The sequence below is a fragment of the Chaetodon trifascialis genome, chromosome 12 (genome assembly GCF_039877785.1).
Source record: "Chaetodon trifascialis isolate fChaTrf1 chromosome 12, fChaTrf1.hap1, whole genome shotgun sequence".
In the NCBI taxonomy this organism is placed as follows: domain Eukaryota; kingdom Metazoa; phylum Chordata; class Actinopteri; order Chaetodontiformes; family Chaetodontidae; genus Chaetodon; species Chaetodon trifascialis.
The window spans coordinates 21,452,469-21,473,184 of NC_092067.1; the positions used below are offsets into that span (position 1 = coordinate 21,452,469).

At 41.8% G+C, this 20,716-nt stretch overlaps 1 protein-coding gene across 3 annotated transcripts in view; it reads right to left on the minus strand.

The window, feature by feature from the left end:
- Positions 1-18,074, minus strand: part of epb41l5 (erythrocyte membrane protein band 4.1 like 5) — a 31,580-nt gene extending 13,506 nt beyond the window's left edge. For 2 of the 3 annotated variants that reach the window (XM_070975999.1, XM_070975998.1), the window contains exons 1-16: positions 17,954-18,074; positions 16,409-16,619; positions 10,927-11,031; positions 10,011-10,053; positions 9,656-9,734; positions 9,285-9,329; positions 8,428-8,480; positions 6,571-6,691; positions 6,207-6,294; positions 5,993-6,081; positions 5,789-5,858; positions 3,940-4,124; positions 2,720-2,826; positions 2,438-2,456; positions 1,487-1,532; positions 1,039-1,157 (exon numbers count right to left, since the gene is read on the minus strand). In XM_070975999.1, the coding sequence (XP_070832100.1) occupies positions 1,039-1,157; positions 1,487-1,532; positions 2,438-2,456; positions 2,720-2,826; positions 3,940-4,124; positions 5,789-5,858; positions 5,993-6,081; positions 6,207-6,294; positions 6,571-6,691; positions 8,428-8,480; positions 9,285-9,329; positions 9,656-9,734; positions 10,011-10,053; positions 10,927-11,031; positions 16,409-16,588 (1,349 nt within the window). In that variant the 5' untranslated portion in view covers positions 16,589-16,619; positions 17,954-18,074. The remainder of the gene's footprint in view (positions 1-1,038; positions 1,158-1,486; positions 1,533-2,437; positions 2,457-2,719; positions 2,827-3,939; positions 4,125-5,788; positions 5,859-5,992; positions 6,082-6,206; positions 6,295-6,570; positions 6,692-8,427; positions 8,481-9,284; positions 9,330-9,655; positions 9,735-10,010; positions 10,054-10,926; positions 11,032-16,408; positions 16,620-17,953) is intronic. The other variant, XM_070976000.1, reaches the window with a different exon arrangement.
- Between the last annotated feature and the right edge of the window lie 2,642 nt (positions 18,075-20,716).

The window sequence follows — 20,716 nt, forward strand, 5'->3', positions numbered from 1 at the left end:
GCCAGGGCAATGGCAAGGTTCAGTGTTTGATCGTACCTACCTGGTCTGCCTCCACACAACACCAATTTGTCCTCAGTACATGTTAATACTGGAACACACAGGAGGACATTACAGGTTTATGGAGGAGGGTGCATACATATTTGTATGCATGGGTAAATTTGCTTGACACAAGCTTGACACAACAAATGAAAATGCATCCACAAATAAGAGATTTTATATACAAAAAATACACACAGAACACATTTATAGACACTGCTCAGAGTTAGCAACTCAGACTGAGGAGCAAGAGGCAAAAAGTACAAAACAAAAGAGCAGAAATGAGCCTTGAGATACAAAACAACAAAGAATAAAAAGCTAATATGGGTGCTACTGATAAGAACTCAACTGGAGCATTAGCAGTTTTTGTTCGTGTCTGCCTCTTCATCTGTTCAGTCTCTCTGCTGACTATCCACTATCAGTCTGCTACTTGTCTAACTGCAGTCCATCTCTCTTCACTTTCTCTTCACTGCCAATCTGCCTGAATACTGTACTGCTGCATTACAGTCTTATGCTATGTGCTACACTCCACTAACCCACATAAGTAAATCTCTTTTTAAGGCCATCATGTTTCTGAGAACACCACCACGTATACATTACAAGTACATAACCTTCGTTGTATGCACACTCACAAAGCAGAACAGGAACTTGAGAAAAGGGAAACAGAACAGCCAAACATGCAAAGGACATGCAGGCATAAATAGAAAAATGCACACAGGAATACTTTCTGTCTTCTTCCCTCCTTCTTTGCTGGCTTTCCTGGTCACAGCAAGCCAGGGTCAGTGGATAAGCCATGTTAAGCCACTCTCATGGCATTAGACCATGAAAAACACACTTAGCCATCCACCCACTTCTCTCAGCGGCCAACAGGGATCAGTCGGCCCACCCCAGCCTTTCCTAACCTGGTCTTGTTTCCCTGATCATCAGTGAGCAGCTGTAAACTGACACTGGGATATAGCATGAAGAATGTAGGCAGAAAACTGAAATTATCCAGGTACCAACCTCCTCTTTTCTCCTCCAGGACTCCTGGGCAGAGCCTCGATTTCCATTGGTGCACAGGCAGAGGCAGCTACTGGGCTGACCACAGGCACGGCTGTCCAGGCACCTCTACTGGAGGGAACCTGAAGAGGGGAAGGTAGAGAAAATACGTTAGAGAGAAGGAATGGCAGAGGTGTAGAGGCAGGAATAAGGAAGGATGAGATTGGAAGGGATTCAGAATATTGAGAAAAGGAAAACAATCACAGTTGAGACTTTTCTATCATTAAACTTTTCATTTTACGATAATTTGTCATACAAATGAACTCTTTGTTTTCTATGGGAAAGAATTGCTGGTCTTGTAATCTTGCCCGACTCTGATTCTTACGTCTGACTTCAAGGACAGTGTAAGGCGTATTGTTTCCCTGCATAATGCAGGAGGGATTTACATACACACAGCTGTTTTGCTCCTCACCTTGTTGTCTTTGCTGGAGCTGACTCCATTGCCTGAGGAGAGAACCCTGAGAAAAGAAATAAACTGAGATTTTATTCAAAGAACAAACATCCTTTGAAGAATTCTTAATACTGTACATGGATTTATGCTGTAAGTAACTGCACTGGATTTCAGTGTCGCCTGAACACTTAAGAAATAAACCAGGGACCATTAGAATCTCCCACAATGCTTTTCACAGAGCACATTACTCATGTAAATTTGGCTGAGCGGCCACCACGGTTGGCAAATTACACATGGAAGTGTGTAATTTGTGTGACACATGAACCACATCTTGGGGCAATGCAGACGTACAATTTGGCTAAATTTATGACAATACTTTTTCCATTATGCTCTTTTTTAAATCTGCCAGGTTATCCATGCGCCAATTTGCAAATCCCCATCCCTGTTTAATACGGCAATGCTACAAAGCTTTTAATACTTGCTTCAACAGAACCTGCGCTGTCAGAGTCAGCCTGTCCAATCAGGTGCGCTTAAAAGTTGCAGGAGTGTTTGTCATCACCATGCTTTGAATCAACTGGTCCCATGACAGCTTAAAACTATGGCTGACATCATGTCTTGAGCCCACACACATATCCCTATAACAAAAGGCTACCTCTGTAACAAGATTACAGTCAAGGCTTACGAATGAATTAAGACAGTGTGTGTGTGTGCGTGTGTGAGTCACAGCTCTTTAAGCAACAGTGCCTGATAATTGTAGATACATATAAAATTAAGCGTTCATTCATTGCAAGTTGTTGTTATTTATCACAAATAAGACAAAGAAACGATTTAAACAAAATTACACAACAGCAGTACTACAACAACTGTGATGTGGATGTGATCACCCCAAAATTAAAGTTGTAAAACAACATAGATAAAGTCATTTCGTCAGGCAATGGCACAATCACATTGTTTAAATATCAGTGTACTCACTCCTGAGGATGAAAGTGTCCTGTAAGAATAAGAAGAAGAACAGACAGTAAGTGTTGTGTTCAGATTCTGAAACATGAGAAAATACACAAAGAGTGCAAAGATGTGCATGTTTACATCATGTACACTGTTTCTATTTCCGCATGCAGGGGTAATGTGCCATTGTGTGTGTGTGTGTACTTTGGATATGTGTGCTTGAATTTGTATATTTTTAGCTGAAGTGTTGAAACTGATGACATGTATAAAGGCTGTGCAGGTGTGTGACTGTGTGAGTGCCGTCCTCACCTCTGTTCTGCATGGTCCTTCTGGAGTAACGGCGGCTGGGCCTTCTCTCAAAGGAGGCTGACCTCCTTGCTTTATTGGCCTTGGTTGTCTGATACTCTGTCTTCCCACTGGTCACACAAACAAACAAACACTTATTCTTACACATGCAAGACCCTCTATCTGTTTCCAGACTCTAAACAATGCTAACCTTGATCGACACAGGCCAAACTATTAAACACAATCTTGGATAAATCCCATTGTCCCAAAAACAAAAGGCACAGCGGTGACCCTTGCTGAACTCTGGCTCCATTCAAGCGATAACCTTCTATTAACAACAAACCCTGTAACCTCTGTGTTAAACCAACATTACTGCCAATGCTTACCCAACTGGGTAATGTTTAAACACACATAGAAGGGAACTCGGTGGCTACTGCGGTATGTGGACACTGTCTGCCACTGAGTGCCTGTCTTGTACCACTGCAAGTATCTGTGTGTACACATATGGGTTTTTCTGTATATACAGAGAATGATACAGTGCGTCAAACTAGGATTATATCTGTTGATACCTTCAAACACGGTACAAAAACAAACACATGGCTCTCTAAATTTGTTGCGCTTAACTCAGCAGCAGTCCCCCCCGCCCCCTAATGTCTTCTTTTTAAGCAAGCCCAGCTGCATTTGTTCCCCAAACCCATTTCAACTGCCTTTCTCTTCCAGCTGGAAGTCTCTGGCGCTCAGGATGTGCAGCAAACAACACAATGGACACCGAGCGCTCATGCAGACCACGCCAGATTTTTTTAATACAGATCAGCAGAAAGAGACTCTTTAATGTCAGAGTAAACCAACCAGCATTTGGCTGGACCTTTCAGATACACATGTGTGAAAACTGCTCGTCTCCACAAAGTAGATTCAGTTTATTATGCCACCTGGGAAAGAAACTGGCACCACCGGTGATGATTTAGATATGTTATATTAAAGGGAGTACTTATACAATCATTTACTTTATAAAGCGATTTTTTTTTCTGTTAATCAGTGGGTTGAAAAATCCCAATTTCAGCCTATAAAACATGAAAAAAAATCTATGCAGGGGTGGGTATTTTTATCGGCATTGTAAACACCTTCACTTGTCCAGCACAGGACTTGGTGAAATGCTCTTACTGTTGCCATGGGAATTGCATGCAGTTTATTTTGCAAATACGAAACTGCTGAAGAACTTCAACCCTGCATATTTGGTCTGTTACCTGTATCTGAAGCGTGATCCCATGCGTATGAATCCAGAGCGAGAGGCGTTCTTCTGTACTGGTCCTCTCAGCCTAAAGAAAGCGTGGTGCTCCACAGCACACTTCCAGAGGTGCTTGCAGGCCTTGGGGTGGTCCATCCGGAACACAAATGTGTGCTCCTGTTCTTTGCCCTGGGGAGGATCGGTCTGAGGTCAGAGGATAAGTTCTCAACACACTGATATTCAATATGCACTTTACAATGTGGACAGCTCCTATCAGACTGCGACCTGCAATGTGTGGTGGATGTGCCATGCTTCATCCATTCTGACGTCTTGCTCCAAGCCAACATGTTTTCACTAAAACAAAGCTCATGTGCTACTTCTTCATTGTGGAAGGAGACTAATATGCGAAGAATGAACGGCTGCCCTGCAGTGTGTGTAGATGCTGCCTAATTAATCTGATTTCTCATTGCGGCCTAGATGGAGGCCTGCCTGGCACCACAGCCGGGTGAAAAACTTGGAGATTCTTTGGAGTTCTTTGCTCTGTTTCCCTCTTCTCATGGGTTTTCAGGTGTACCTCTTCTATAGAGAGTACCATGCTCAGAGAGCACTGACAGTTTGCTGATGCAAACCTCTGATTTATTCAAAGTGCATGTGAAACGCTTGCTTTTGTGATCTCATGCAATACAGAAAAACTCTCCAAAATCTCCCATGCCCTGATTGTTGGGGGGTTGCATCTTCACCAAATGGTAAAAGCAACAGACACATTTAATACTCAAACAGAGACAGAAGCACGCACACACGCTCACAGATGAACTGATTATTCTTAGAGTGACATTTCAACTAACCACCTGTTTTTAGACATTTTGTTTAACAAATGACTGAGAGAATTCAGAATCTGAGTGTACACAGTTAACTCCTGTGGTGACAGAACTAGCCTACAGTATATAACTGTTTAGGACAGAGTTGAGAGGGGGAGAACTGTGTGTGTGTGTGTGTGTGTGTGTGTGTGTGTGTGTGTGTGTGTGTGTGTGTGTGTGTGTGTGTGTGTGTGTGTGTGTGTGTGTGTAGGAGAATGGTGCATACCAGAAATACCAGAGGGGGTGGGCTTCTTTATTAACCTCACTCACAGACCTCCAGGATGGACATAAACAGACTCTCTCATATACACTAGCCTCTGGGTAGTACTATACTAAATCTTGTTTCATTTTGACTTGGAAATAAACTCTTTTTGGGCTTGGGCACCACTTCAAACGAAGGTTTTAAGAGGAATATTTCTTGTTTGTACAATTTATTTTAAGAGATTTCAAAGAAATGGCTTTCAAGATCTACTTGAGTTTGGAAATAATTTTGTTTTCTTCTTGTCACCAAATGGCAGCATTAGGACCCGTTTATGACGGGGTCAGTTCATTTTACAAGCTATAAGAATGTACAGTTTTTAAATATCAAATATTTTGCACTTCACAGACACACGTGCTTATGTTGGCTGCGGATGACAGATGCAAACAGCTTACTGCACAATCAACACACTAAAGCTGTGTATTTAGAAATAATTTGCCATATTTTTGCAAAGGTTTGTGTGACTAGAACACAGTAAGCATGTAGATGGACACAAGTGAAGGTGACAGTGTGGTAGGGGCTGATTTGAGACATTTGAATACTTTTTTTTCCATGAAACTGTTACTTATTGGAATCCATTGTTGCCTGACTGCAGCTGTCATCCTCGAACAATGCTAGAAACTCAGAGTCTGGTGTTTAGTCTGGGTCAGTGATATAACTGTTATCGTGAGGGATCGCTGTGATGGAGAGAATGTGCGCTTTGCATTTTCAACATTCCACTTTATGGCAGGTATCTGAGTGCATGTGCTCACCTGTTCATCATCCTCCACTACCACAAGGGTCAGTTTGCTCTTCTTGAAATCCAGACAAGTGATCTTCGGCCTACAACAGTTGAAAAAACAAAACAAACTCATGAGTAAATCCAAACACAGACACACAAAGAGGAAGCAATAATGAAAAGTCAAAGGTGGCATTTAAGTAAATATCTTGGTGAATCAGGACATAGACAAACACACCAGAAGAAGAGTCCGATCTTGGTTTGTCCTTCAAACACCAGAACTCCAGTCGGTGTCAAACCCAGGCTGTATTCATTACCATCTCTTGCCTGCAGGGGAGACATGGAAAGAAAGACCATTTCACATATTTATGTTCTTATGCACATTCCTTCCATTTTCACATCCTATTCAGACTATATGGTAGGTGCTACTGAGAGAGAAGAGTGTCATTTACCTTGACCATATGCATGTCTACCCCGTACATTTCTAGCCACTTGGCTTTATTCAGGTAGTTAATTTCAGCTTGGGCTGGTGTCTGGCCTCTGAAGGAGACAAGGAAAAAAGGGAGGAGGAGGAGAAACAGAACAGAGAGAAGTGTTCTCATAATCAAAAACATAACTGCAGCTCCATGCTGAAACAAAAGAGATGAAAAAGGTGGATTCATGAACTGTAATGGTCCAAGCAGAAGCCCATACAGACTACAGGATGAAGCATATCCATATATTTTCATAGGATATCTGTGGCCATTTTTAAATGTGTTCTTCCTCATAGATACTCAGCTTAATGCAAACAGCAGTTTAGTTATATGGAATTCTTACCTGCACTCCTTCCATGCATTGTATATCGCCAGCTCCACCTCCTCTGTCTGGTTGGGGATGAAGCGAAATTCTGTTACCAGGTCCAGACTGTGGTCTAATGGGTCGCAATCACCGAGCTCAGCTGAAAACACACAGACTTATCAGTTCACGCTCTGAGCGACACGGATTCACGAGATGGACTGCATGAAGCTGCACAGGTGTATTTAATAAACTGCTAATTCAGTGTACAGCTCAACTGAAGACTAAAAACATTCTTAAAATCCTACTTTAGGGTTCGCTAAGACCTTGACCTACAATCCCTGGAAGACAGCCTGATGGTGTGGTTGTAGGTAATCCTAATGGACAAAATAACAAACAAACCCTTGGTCCACGTCCCAGCACACAAAGCACTGAGGAGCGTTAGGTCAAGGACTGATGGATATCTGACCTCCCTCTGGACAAGAGGTCACAGATTTTATCAGGTGAAAAAAAAGAAGATCAAGGCAGGAAAAAAAGCAAATATCACTTGGTAGAAAAGTGACTAGTCTGTTGAAAACAAAACAAAGTGGGGGAAAAAAAGAAAAATCTTATCTCTGGCACGGTACAGAAATAGGACAGAGACTGAAAAGCCTTGGTTCTGATTACATTTTGCTGTGTTTGGGTAGATAGGAGAATCTAGGCCTTCGCTGTTCAGCTAGTCCAGCTGTGAGCAAAGCCTCAGGATATAAAGGAGAGAAAAGATAATCTTATCCTATCCCTATCCCAGTAAATGTCAGTGGACCAACAAAATATTTCTGAAAACGAGAAAATGAAGAGAGCAAGCTCCACTGAAGGAAAGAGAGGAAACAGAGAGGCTGCTGGATTAGGGGGCCCCTGAAGAGGATGGAACACTAATGAGCTGGCATTTACCCCACAGTGACTCTGTGTGTGATTGTGTGTGTGTCTGTGTGTCCATGGGTTTGTGCACGCAATCCCATCCCATAAACGTCTCTAATGACTCAGTCTCTGTTCATCTGAAGCAGCACTCTTTACACTGCTCTTCCCTTTTTAAGAATTAAAAACAGTAAATATGTGTAGTTTAACAGATATGCGATCATTTGCATTGAACATTTGGTAGAAAAGAAAGTCCAATCAATTTCTTTTCCACTACTGTATGTAGCTATGGAAACATCAACTGCCCTGAAGTGGATGCCTGTTGTAAACTGCTGTGGCAGGAAAAGAACACCACATACACCGTTCCCCAACAGCATCCCTCAGCTTCTCGTTGCCCACACCACCTCAGCTGGCTCCTCTCAATGCAGAGGAGCAAAGGTTCAACTCTAAAGTTCTTCTGAAGGAGTTCTGAGAGTTTTCTTCTGAATGTAGTAACAGAAAATCACATCTCAGCTACGTGTCTGCACTCTCATTCATTCTGCAGTTATCCAAAGCACACCGCTCATTCTTCTGCAGTCTTATTGCAGTGGAGGGTTTATGTGCATCAGTGCACATGGCAGCAATTTTGCCAGAGGCGTCACTCAAAGAAGACGGTGATTCACAACGACAGCCATGACTGGTTCAAAAAGATCGATGAAAACTCTTATGAAACTCTTCTGGACACAAGGTTCCACTCCTGCAGCAGGGCTTGTGAGGACGTGGTTCTGTCTGGTGAATGCCTTGTTGAGACACAACTCAACTGAGACGTGGGGACATTACTTTATGAGTTTACCAGTCACAAGATAAGTTTAAGGACTGGGAGCAATGGCTGTTGGGAATTTGGGAGGGTTGTAACAGAGATTTAAGGTATTCACTGCAGATTGAACATGACCAGGCTTCTTGGTATGAGAGTGTACCATGCTCCAGCCTGCTTGTGCACTGCAAGAGCTGGAGAGTTGGACCTACCTTGTAGTGAGAAGGCAGCCAACTCCACCGCTGTGTCAAATGGACATTCTAACCTGAAAATACAAACACGGTAAGAGTCAGCCACAACAAAATCAATGAAGCTGTAACGCTGCCATAGATCACTAAAATCTGCCTACGACCTTCACAGAGCCCTAGTTTCTACAACCTCCTGTGGTTAGTCAAAAAATGCTCCTTTGTGGTAAAAACTTACTCTTAAATTCCCAGTCCACTTACTGACTGCTGTTAATAATTCTGTTCTGTTCACCAACATGTAATCCTGTAAGCCTCTTACAGTAACATGGCCATGACAACCAACACAACAAATGGATTCATGCTTAGAGGGTTAACAGGAAGGATGAGGAAAGGCAGATCATTATACCGTCTTTGTCAAGAAACTTCAATGTTAGTTGTGCGAAATAATAGGTTAAGTAACAAGACAAGGACAATTTGTTGTGACAAAAACAGCACTCAACACTAAGAACTGTTAAGCGGCCAGTAAAACGCTGACCAGCAATGAGAGGGCAATGTGTCACTGGGGAGGGGGGAGCTATGGGCCCCTTACGAGAAAAGGGTGAAACCATGTTTTCAGGAATTTTCTAGTAATGTAGATAAAGGCTGTTTGTTGTTAAAGGCTTCGATTATCCACTGGCAGCACATAAACTGTTACCTGCCACAATATGTAACTGATAGGCCACTGCCAGGTCCCTTTGATAATAATTAAACTATTAACTATCCATCTGTCTGGCTTTCTCACTGGACATTTATTTGGACTACCATGATTAACAGGACATAGCACAAGCATAGTACTCCATTAAGGTGGACAGCAGTTAAGTTAATTAACCCAGAAAATTACTCACTTGCCACTGAGGATGTCTTGCTTTAACTGTAACACAAATAGATATCTGGAAGAAAAAACAAACAATACAGTTAAATATTGGTGAAGAAACTTTGGCAGTTTTATGGAATATGATACAGAAACAAGCATCGATGCCAAACTGGCAGCATGATTCAGACTACAATGCTTTAAACCTTGATTTATCTGAGTGAGACAAAGTAACTCTGCAGGAACCCGTCAATTCTTGTTGTTGTACATAAAACAGACAAATTTCCTCCAGCAGAAGACACAAGTTTCCTTGATTTTCTTTGAGCTACATGAGATAAACAGATTTACAAAACAAACCACCCTCACAGCTCCAGGGCACTGGGAAAAGTTCATGGCTTAACTCACCTGGTGAGCTCCTCGTGCAGGTTGTTCGGTTCTGACGAGTAAAACTTTACTCTCATGTGAAGGCAGTATGGTGGACCAACTGAAAGACACATCAACATGACACCTGAGTAAATGGCATCAAGTTTAACAATGAACACAGTACAATGGGATAATGTACTAAACTTAACAGATGCGCCACATTCACATCCTTACGCTCGTGCAAACACAGTGTTTTGTTCTTGACAAAAACAGAATTATATATCAGTGCACTGTGTCAGAGTCTAGAGGTCGTTTTTAAAGGATGTTTTGTAGCATGTAAATATGCAGGTCTGGGGAGGGGGAAAGGAACGGGGAGAGGCAGAGCCTCTGTACTTACTTTTCACTTGCTTTTTGATACTTTTTGTAACATCAAGCCAGTGCTGGAACAACACAAAGGTGATAAATTAAAACACACAGCAGATTCAACAATGCAGTGTTAAAAACAGATCAAAGCCAACAGCAATATGTTTTAAATACAGTCTTTTTTCTCCTTTCTGTGAGTTAATGAACAGCTGAATGCTGGAAAGTCCTTTTGTCAAAACACACACAGATACACAAACACTGAAGTGTGTGTTCTGCTCTGTGCTGTAATTCTTCTTGGAAGTTCAGGCTCTGTGAGGCATGAAAAATGTCAAGGAGAGGTGGTGGTGGTGTGTGTGCATGAGTAAGTTACAGAGAGGGAGATAACAGAGGAACTCACAGCATTCTCTGGTCGCCTCTCCCCCACATTCCTTATTACAGCCCTTCCTCCCTCCCTCCCTCTCTCTACCTCCACCCCTCTCCTCGGTGTCCCACCCTTCAGTTACATCTTTCCTCTCCCTCCTTCCACAGCCTTCACAAAGTATCAGGGTGAAGGAACAGGGTCAGCGGCGGACCAATGACTTAAAGCGGTTCGTCTCAGAGCACAGCCTGACTCCCAGAGCTGACAAAAGTCCCATAACCAATCCCTTTAGCCCATTCACTGGAAGGGAAAAGTCCCGGCCTCAAGCCTTCCTGCAAATGTGTGAATAGTGATTTGGACTGGAATCTGAAGCCTGGCGGTGAATGCAGTAGATATTGAGATTAATTACAACTACTTGTATCAACAATCGTATAACGTCATTATCTTTTCCACATTGAAAGGCATGATAATATATATTTGTCCATTTGTCCAAATGTTGCACCTTGACAAATTAAGCAACCCACAGAATCGTGTTGAAGCAAAGCTTAAAAAGTAAAAATACTGAGAGACTATTGTGAGTCTCCATTCTTACCGGCACTTGCGCCGAGTCCATGAAGCGCAGTCCGAAGTAGTCTTTCTCAACGATGTCCAGATGGTACATGATCTGGTCAAACAGCTCGTCACCTTTGGCTTTTTTCTAATCAGGGAAACACAAACAAAGACAGGACTTACATATCTGAGTGGCAAACTGTCTCACCTAGTATCACAAAGAAAACATCCTGTTGTAAACCACATTCATACTCATGAGATAAGAAAGTAAAAGTGAGTCTCAGGATGATAAATATATCAAGAGTCCTGAAGAAACTGCCATTAAAACGCTCAGGTTTCATTACAACACAGGAATCTGCAAGTCAGTGTGACTATGCTGACAACTGTGGATGCTTAATGTGTGGACCAATCTTTACTCCCATCATAAATGAGGCCTTCTATAAGAACCCAAAATGTTTGGAAGCTCTGTGTTTGAGGCTGCTGGTAGCTTAAATCAAGTTGGGCTGCAACTACCAATGATTATTAACAATGAGGACACAGTCCAAAACCCAAAGATGTTTACCATAATGTATGGCAGAAAGAAATGCATCAAATCCTCACACTGAAGAAGCTGGAACAAGCCAGTATTTAGGCTTATAAAATGACGATTATTGATCATCAAAACAGTCTGTGCTGCTCTAAAATCTAGTGTTATGAAAGATATTCAGTTATTTTTAAGTATGTATTGAATTTTTCTGAAAAAGTTCACAGGACCAAAAGATCATTTTCTCCGCTCGCCTCTAAATATTGCCTGGTTTAAGTGTACATGATTTGTGTTTTCTGGATATGAATGCAGAGATATGGGAAAGCATTACCATGCAGTACTCCAGCTTTGAAATACTGTATGTTACCCTTTCTGACAAGGCCGTACCAGTTACTGCTTGTGTTCTGCCTGGGACTGGGAGATCTCTCTCTCACATGAAAACACACACACACACAGATCCAACTTCCAAACCCCACGGTGAGGCACAGCGACAGGGCTGCCATGGTAACGGGGGTTGAAGTGCCCCAGACGCTGAGGAGCTGAGTGAACTGGGGTGGCAGGATACATCATGTGATCAACTGGCTGTGGTCCTTCACTGTGTTAGGAAAAGACACCATCCAAGACCAGTGTGCAGCTGAATGTTTGTTTTTGCTCCATCTTGTCTGTTCAAACAATAATTTCTTCATTTTCACCAGTCTTCATTTCCTCGTGAACATCAAAAACATGTTATAGAGCCACCATATCTATAATATTATTGCTCTTTTGGGCCATTGTGTAAAACATCAACACGTCACCACATAGGATAGTGAGCATGGCAATCATGTGACTGGCCTGTTAGTAGTCGAGTCCAAAAGGTCGGTAAATAACTGGGGGGTAAGGATCTTTTTCTTTTACATTTAATGATACACAAACCATTGCAACAACTAACCACTGTAGCTTTTACAATGGCCATGCTGCCAGGTCAACAATGACAATTCTAACAACAACACTATAAACAAATACCCAATCATTCAGAGACTTGTCTTAAACCTCGGACGTTGATTTTACAAGCAATGAACAAAACAGTAAAGAAATCAGGGACAGATCACAGAGGTTAAAGAAGGAAAGGAGAGGAGCAAGGGGGCTCTAGAAAATTCCCTGTCCCCCCTCGCACACACCCCAAGAGAGCTCCTGGGCAGCTCAGGGAGGCTGGCCCCATGCTAGCTGGCAGAGCTGACAAGGCATACCGCACCCCTACAGTACCCAGGGAGAGAGTACAAAGGACTCATTGTGTGTGTGTGTGTGTGTGTGTGTGTGTGTGTGTGTGTGTGTGTGTGTGTGTGTGTGTGTGTGTGTGTGTGTGTGTGTGTGTGTGTTGCACCCAAGGCCTTGTTGTACTGCCTGCAGCATTGTTTGGCTGTTTGCAGTCTTTCTGCCTGCCTGTGAGCATACAGTTCTGTCTCTCAGACGCCGCCATAATGTTTAAGTTACAGCCGAGGTATTCAGTGGATGCTCTCATCTACAGCAGTTTGCATGTCCACTAAATCAACTGCCATAGTAATGCATAATAACTATGCTGCAAGAGATAAGTCAAAGAAATCTGTCTGTCCTCAATGATGCATCAATTTATTTGCCAATTAATGTAATGAAGTCACAGCGAGTCCTGACTCCATCATGGCTGCACCGTGCAAAGCAATGTCACATCTATCAATAAAAAAGTGCCGTTGTATTTACCTGAAGTGTGAAAAAAATCAGCAAGAGTTGCAAAGTTAAAAAAGGGATAAGATATATAAACATAACACGAAATAAAAAATGTGTCTTTCAAACTGTTATTCTATTACTGCATGTTGTTTCCAACTTGCTGTACCATAACCAAAAGAAGGATTTACTTTGTGTAAATAAAGCACGCTTGTACTTAACTTCTTCTCTGGACTACAAATCTACAGCGAGAGAAAAGGAAGTGGGAGGAGGTGACAGTGTGGGTGGCTGTAGGGTGGGGAGTGGGGGGCGAAAGATAAAGAGAAAAGACGGAGAAGTAAATACATTTAAAGGAAGGAATGTGAATCATAAGGCTGTGTGGAATTATGTATGGACATGGATGCTGCCAAACAGAGGTATCCCAAGGAGACAGCTTTGGGTGGCCTTACATATGAGGGACACACACACACAGCTGGAAGCCAGTAAAGCATGTGAATGAGCCCTATTCAGTTAGACTGTGGTTGTCTATTTACAACCACCTTTTCTAAACAGAAAAACAAACTGCGCCGTTTAGCAGGGGGTCCCCCAAATACCTGTCAGCCGCCAGTCTTTTTAAATGACAGCCGAATTGTGTTAAAGCTGCTTTATAGTTACACTCAACAATTCCTGGAGGCTTTAACACCGTATGCTACGTTTCCAGCAAAGGGCAGCGATGTGCTATGTTTAGCTTTTTCTCAGATTCTGTTTGACTAAACGATAAGTCTTGCTGCAACACAGATGGAGGGAAACTGTAATGTTCCCCTGCACACCTGCTCGGCTTGCTGCCTCACTTACAGAGGGTTTGTCCGTGTCTATGCTCACATGTTCCTCCACTAAAAGTTCAGTTTCCCGTGTTACCCAGCTTGCAGAGTATTCAGAAGAGTTCAGACACAACTGCATAGGAAAAATGCCAGTTATTTCCCCACCTGGCCCCTGCTGCAAGGAGGCAAAAGCTTTTCAATTTCCTAGAAACCAGCGTCTCTTGTATGAAATCCTCTTCCCAACTCAGCATTATTCCCTCTAAACTTTTAAAAGACATACTGTCCACTGTCAGTCCCTGCATTAGCAATTATTAACTGCTCCTTGGCCCCTTTTCCTTCTTATTTCAAAATGCAATCGTGCAATCCATTTTAAAGAAACCTAATCTTGACCTGCTCCCCTTCAGCAATTAAAGCCCATTTCTAAAATATCTTTCTTACCTCAGGTGATACCGACATAGTACTGACATACAAAGTGCCAGTGATAAATGAATTAGTCCTAGCTGCACAAAAGGGAGAAAGCTCCATTTTGTCCAGCTAGACTCGGGTGTGGTCTTTGATACAGTGGACCCCTCCATCCTTCTACAGCTTCTTGAAACTCTAAACGTGTTGTTGGAAATTCCCCATCTTGTGTTTCCCCATACTGCTCTTATGCTGATGACACCCTGTTTTATGTCCTGTTACTCTCCACTAATCATAGCATCTTAACCCAGATTACCACTTTGCTCTTTTGGATATTAACTGCTGGACTTCTCAAAACTTCCTCAAACTTAAAGATGACAAAACAGAGTCAGTCTGCAATCTTCGAGCCCTGTCACATTACATTAAGCCAACTGCAAGAAATCTGGGAGTTTTATTGGATTCCAAATATAAGAGAGCAAAAGAGAGAAACAGCCTAAGCAGATTCCACTAGAAGAAAGACTGAATGAGAATACGAGTCCAACCTCTTCACGCATACAATACTGAGCTGATGGCATGGATTATATGTTAATGATTTGGCAGGCATTACACACAGACCCAAAAATGTGTGACATCACATGCGAGACAAGCTGCATTCACGCATTCTTGCTTAACAAGCTGATCAGGAATTCGAAATGCCTGACTCCCTAAGAAAAGAAGAAAGGAGAACTAAAAAGTGACAAAGAACTTTGTAGGAAACCAACAAAATTTGGAATTTAAACTAACAGGACCCTCTTCAACAGGTCTTCCCTGTATGCCAGATGGCTAGATTTCAAGATAAGGTCGAGTCATACAGGACAGTTAGACACTAGACTGGCCTCACTGGAATGCTGCAGTTTGACACATGGAATGTGAGTGGAAAGACAAAGTAGGAGAAATAGTCAGTTTGATCCCATGGAGGGGAAACATCCAGTTATTCTTGCCCTCAGCTCTAAATTTATAGTCACTGAATTGTTAAGTTACACTAAAACACGATATTACGTTTCTCCTGGCAGATGGTGTTTGTCTAAAAGGAGCTGATGCAGAGAAACTAATAACACTGAAAAAAGAAAAAGAGAAAGAGAGGAGAGACAGAAAAGAGAGGAAGAAGTGGAAAGAGTGAAGCTCTGCTCTGTGTCCACTTGGTGATGAGCCCAATGTGTCATGTGATGCTGTCATGTGATTGTGTTCTCCAGAGAGGATCATGGAATTACAGGTGATCAGCAACAGTACTCCACACACACACACACACACACACACACACACACACACACACACACACACACACACACACACACACACACACACACACAAGCATCAAGCATGCATGCACACACACGCATGCACGCACGCAGGCAAACACACACGCACACAAGCACACACACACAGGCTTAAAATTACTGCTCTACTGACACAGGCACACAGTGGCCACTGGTGCATCGCTTTCCACATAAACACTGTTGGTTATAGTTAACGCCCATTTGACAGTGATTTGTCAGGAAGTATAATCCATTTGCTAGGCACGAACTGTCCTCTTAACAACACCAGAAAAGTATGCAGACTTGAGAAACCAGCAGAGACATCTATTAAAGGTTTACCTGCATGTTAAAAAAAAATCAAATACCATCTGGTCCAGGTGTGGTCTTTGTCTCTGTGTTTAACGCAAAAATAAGTCTTGCTATTGTGGGCATGAAAATTTTAAACAAACAAACCAAAAAAACACCTGAAACATAACTTTTTTTCATTCTAATGCCCCATGCTTTCCCTTCTGTAAGACCACTGGCGTCAGCACTGGCCAAGGACTTAGCCTTAGCCTTGACTGAATTCATTAAACTTCCATCTTCTTGTGAAGCTACAAAAAGTTCTACATGGTTTCTGAGGCGCTGCAACCCTCAGAGTTAAATGCTAATTCATAGTGGTACTTCCAAATGCTGTGACACCCCACTGCTCCCTACAATCAAGCATAGAAAAGTACACAATTTCCAAAACGATGGCTGGAGGTCAACAAGCATCTGGTTGGTGAACGTCCCCCCAATGGCACAATGAACACTTACACTCCAAAACGCTCAAACTGTAGCAAGCCTCCTTACCGGCAAGTCAACGCTGACGTCTGTCCCGTCCAGTAAGGAAACGCGGCAAGTGATGATAGACTTGGCGTCCCCGGCTGCAGGGATGTGTGTTGTGGCACGCTGGGCCTCCCTTAACCGGGTTTTCTCAGTATGTTTCCGGATGGAGCGTCGCCCCAGCGTCCTGCGCAGGAAACTCAGCATGATGGGGAGAGGGAGGGTTACACTACCACACCTGTGAGAGAAGAGGTAGATATTAACACACAAGAGATTGATGTATTTGTAAACTGTGTAGACCTTCAGAATTTAAAAATGGTGTCTTCTCATGAAGCACTTAAAGTGCAGGTTTGTCAGGTGGACAGCAGCTGTGGGACCACAGAAACATGAGATGCAGAGTGTGTTCCTGTGTCGGAAACTGTCATTATATTACATTGTTTTGTGCAGACTGTTGTAATATAATCTGACAGGATGGTAGTCTTCCACCGTGAATATTTGACATTAACTGAGAAAACGGTGAGCCTGTGATCTGGCGGGTGCGCCATATTTGTTTGAATTATCATATTTAATTGTAGTTAACAAAAGCAAATTATCTTTCTAATATTCCAGGTCGAGACGAGGAAAATAGCTACTTCTGATAAAACATTTGGTTATTTTAACTAAATAACGATCGTTTTACTGGCAACGACCTGTCTGTAAGCAGACAGTTGACGTACAGGTGACTAAGTTAGCTAAATGTTGGCTAACAATGATAGCTTTCATCAGCTAGCAAGTCACAAATCGAATATAGCTACTTAGCTAGGTTACATACACGGATATCACTTTTTATTATAAGGATAATTCACCTGAGGAAAGGGAGAATTGATAACGTTTATCTACTTAACGTTGATTTATTATTGTTATCTCACAGTTACATTAGCAACAATAACGGTAAAGGTAACGGTTGGCTGAAATTTTGTAACGTTAACCCAACAGCTAACCCAACATCAAATACGGATAGAAATGTCTTAAAACGTCGGATAAAAATAATTACGTTACTTTGTGACGCTATTCAATGAAATAAAAGACACGAAGAATAGATTTGAGATTGAACTTTCACAGTGGCTAAATGAATTTGAAAAAGTTAACTTAAGCTAACGTTAGTCGGCTTTTAAATGTGTAAAACTTGCTCGCTGTTTGTGGTTTCGGGTCATAAAATGAACCGACGAGATGGACCGGGCTGTCAAAACCCCTGACACAGTCTGAAATGTACAAACACGCTCGAAAATGTGCGAAACATCTGCTGAAATAACGTTAATGAAGCAAAGGAATAATTTAACCCTTAGCATCACAATTACAAACAGTTAAGGCCCGAAGTACCTGGTGTAAGCAAAAGCAACAGGTGTGCGCTTGTTATTACTACAAGAGCTAGCCGTTAGCAACAAATGCTGGCAATACAGAAGAGTCCGACCACACAAGTGTGCCTCTTACAGCAAAACAAACGCCGCCTTTAGCTCTGAAAGCTGGATCCGACATACACTTGCTCCACAGCCACTTGTGGATCCGCGGAGGTCTGGATGAGGGGATACTTACAGAAACCTCCTCGTATGAATTCACGGTGAAAGCACCTCCGCTTGCATTGTAGACCACTAAACAGCAACCTCGCCCACTCCCATGGTTTGTAATTTGTGTTTATTTCTTCTTTTTTTTTTTCACCTCGCTACCTCTGCGGGGTAATTTTCTCTCCCAGGTCCCAACAAAAAGTAGGAGGCAAAGCTCTGCACCGGATGTGACGTCAGGATAAATCCCTAACAAAAACTTAATTAGCATTTTTAAAGCGACAAACCTATTATTATTTTGTTTATACGGAAATTATGTTTTTCTTTGTGTTGTAGTTTTCTTTTCATATCTAAAAGACCAACACTTAATCATAGCTGCACTTGCTTTTTCTATTAAAAAATTCCACTTACTGTATCGTTTGTTAATACAAGGCCAGAGAAAATAACGCTGCTATGCTGTTATACATTCACAATATGAAGTGAAATATACAAATAATCGTACACTGGTGAAATACTTTTGCCATTTAAAACATACAGTGTTAAGAGGATTGGCCTCCTCATTCATTTTCTGATTTCAAACCATACAGAGTGCTCCATCACTGTTTGGCAGCAGCACCCTCTAGTGGTTAGTTTGGGAATAATAGTTTCTAAATGTGGCCGGAGACCAACAGACCAGTTTGACCTGTGGCTCATTCAGGGTACGGGGGCAGCACAGTGTGTACAGATGCAGCATTTAAGAGTAGTGAGCCTCCTGTTCCTGTCAACAACTATTTTAAATGCTTTAAGTGTTATTTTGAGGAGCAGGAACACTGCTTCCAAATTCATCCTGACCTCTCTCAACTTGATTTCAAAGATGAAATTTATCCAAATACAAGATTTTTCTCTGAAGCACCTCACTGCTCCCAGTTCTTGCAAAGCTTCGCCAACAATAAATCCCCAAATCTGATTCTTTACGGGTGCTACTGTTTCTATAAACAAGCCGTATTTTTGTCTGCAGCAAGAATGGGATTATCACTAAATTCGGCAAAGTGGCAGATACAGCATGTATGAACTTTAACTCTGCAAACTGTCTGGTTGCGCTGCCTCAAAAATGTGCCTACGCTCTGCCAAACGATACGAGTAATCTCATCCTAATATAAACCTACCGTTTGCTGTTATAACCCAGCTGCACTCCACATCTATACACGTGGGCCTCCTTGAATGGTTGTAGACCTACAATGAGCACTGATATACCTCAGCAGGCACAGGGACTGCCTATAGATAAGTTTGAAATGTAAATTTAAATCTTTTTCTTTTGATGCTGCAGTTACACCACTTTTAAAACTGTGCTTTTGGTCCTTATCGTTAGAGAAGGTACAGTAGATGCATCTTTGTTTCCACTTTGGGGCTTTAATGCACAGTAATAGCTCCCATTGTGGCCCCTGGTTTGATAATATCATTATAAAAGGAGATGATTAGATACAAAGTACTTTATTCTATCAAATTATCTGGCATTATCATAAATCTTCAGAGCTGTTTATTCAGTGGTTTGTTTCCTTAGAAAATCTACTTTTGCAGTATTTTTTCTTCTTTAAAAGCTTCCTTAGTCTCAGTGTGATTAGAGACTTAGCAGTTTGGCTACCTCGTGTGACTAATGGCTTCACAATGGTTAAATCTCCGAGCATGAAAAATCTAAAAACTAAAAATGAGTGATCCTTGTGGAGGTCTGGCACCGGTGCCGTCCTTTTCATCCGCTCACTCTAACATTGCCCAACCTCACTTTTACAGTGTGGAAAAGCAAGGTGATCTGAAGCCACGTCTCCATGCTTTGACAGACAAGCTTTAATTGTTCACAATCAAGCTTATAGACATGTCCAAAGCACCGTAAAACCACGATACCAGAAAGAAACAAGCAACTGAGGACAAAGGTTTTTATAACACAGGTAGGAGTTAACCAAGGGTATGATACGGTAAAACATTTCTCATTGTCTTGTGTTTCATTATATATACACTCGCTGTTATAGATTGCGCTTCAAATAAAACAAACGTTTTGAAATAGCAGTCTTGAAATACACACCATTTGTGTCACATTTGAATCATCCAAAAGGAGGGGGAGGGAAAAAAAATCAAAAATAAAATAAAAACAAAATCTTTCTGATCACAAATGATTTTCCCTTTTATTTTAAAGATTTTTTTTCATATACAACATTGTATTTACATGGTCTAGTATTATTTACACAAAATTAACAAGTGGCACTGTGTAGTTAGGAGTTCTTTTCTTTTTTCTTGTTCCCTACTGGTCTTATTTTTAACAAAATAAAAATGACAAATTAAAAAAAAAAAAAGAACTTATTTTAACAATGCTTTATGTCTCCAACTTTTTTTTTTTTTTCTTTTTCAGTAGCACTACCTGCCACTCAGCCTTCTACAAAGTGCTGTCCTTTCCCTACCCGACTAGAGCTGTTTTCATCTTTACAAAAATACAACTAACCCGAGCCCTCCCCGTGTCTGGTCCCCTCCAAACTACCTTTGATCAGTACCCTAAACGCACAGACAGTACCAATTATGTGTCAACAACAAAACGCTTTGAACACAGACAGCTCACTGCTGGACACTTTGTGCAGATGGAAACTCTGGCAGCCCTGATTGATCAATTATTAACTTTTCAGTGCAGGGCCCATGTTTTATTTTCTTGTTAGGAAATTGTCAAGGTTTTGTGAACTTGTCACTGACGCCACTTTATGAGGAGGCTTTAAGCGTTAATTAAATTTGATTTGGTGGTAATTTGATGTGGCTGGCCCTGCTGCTGAATACAAAA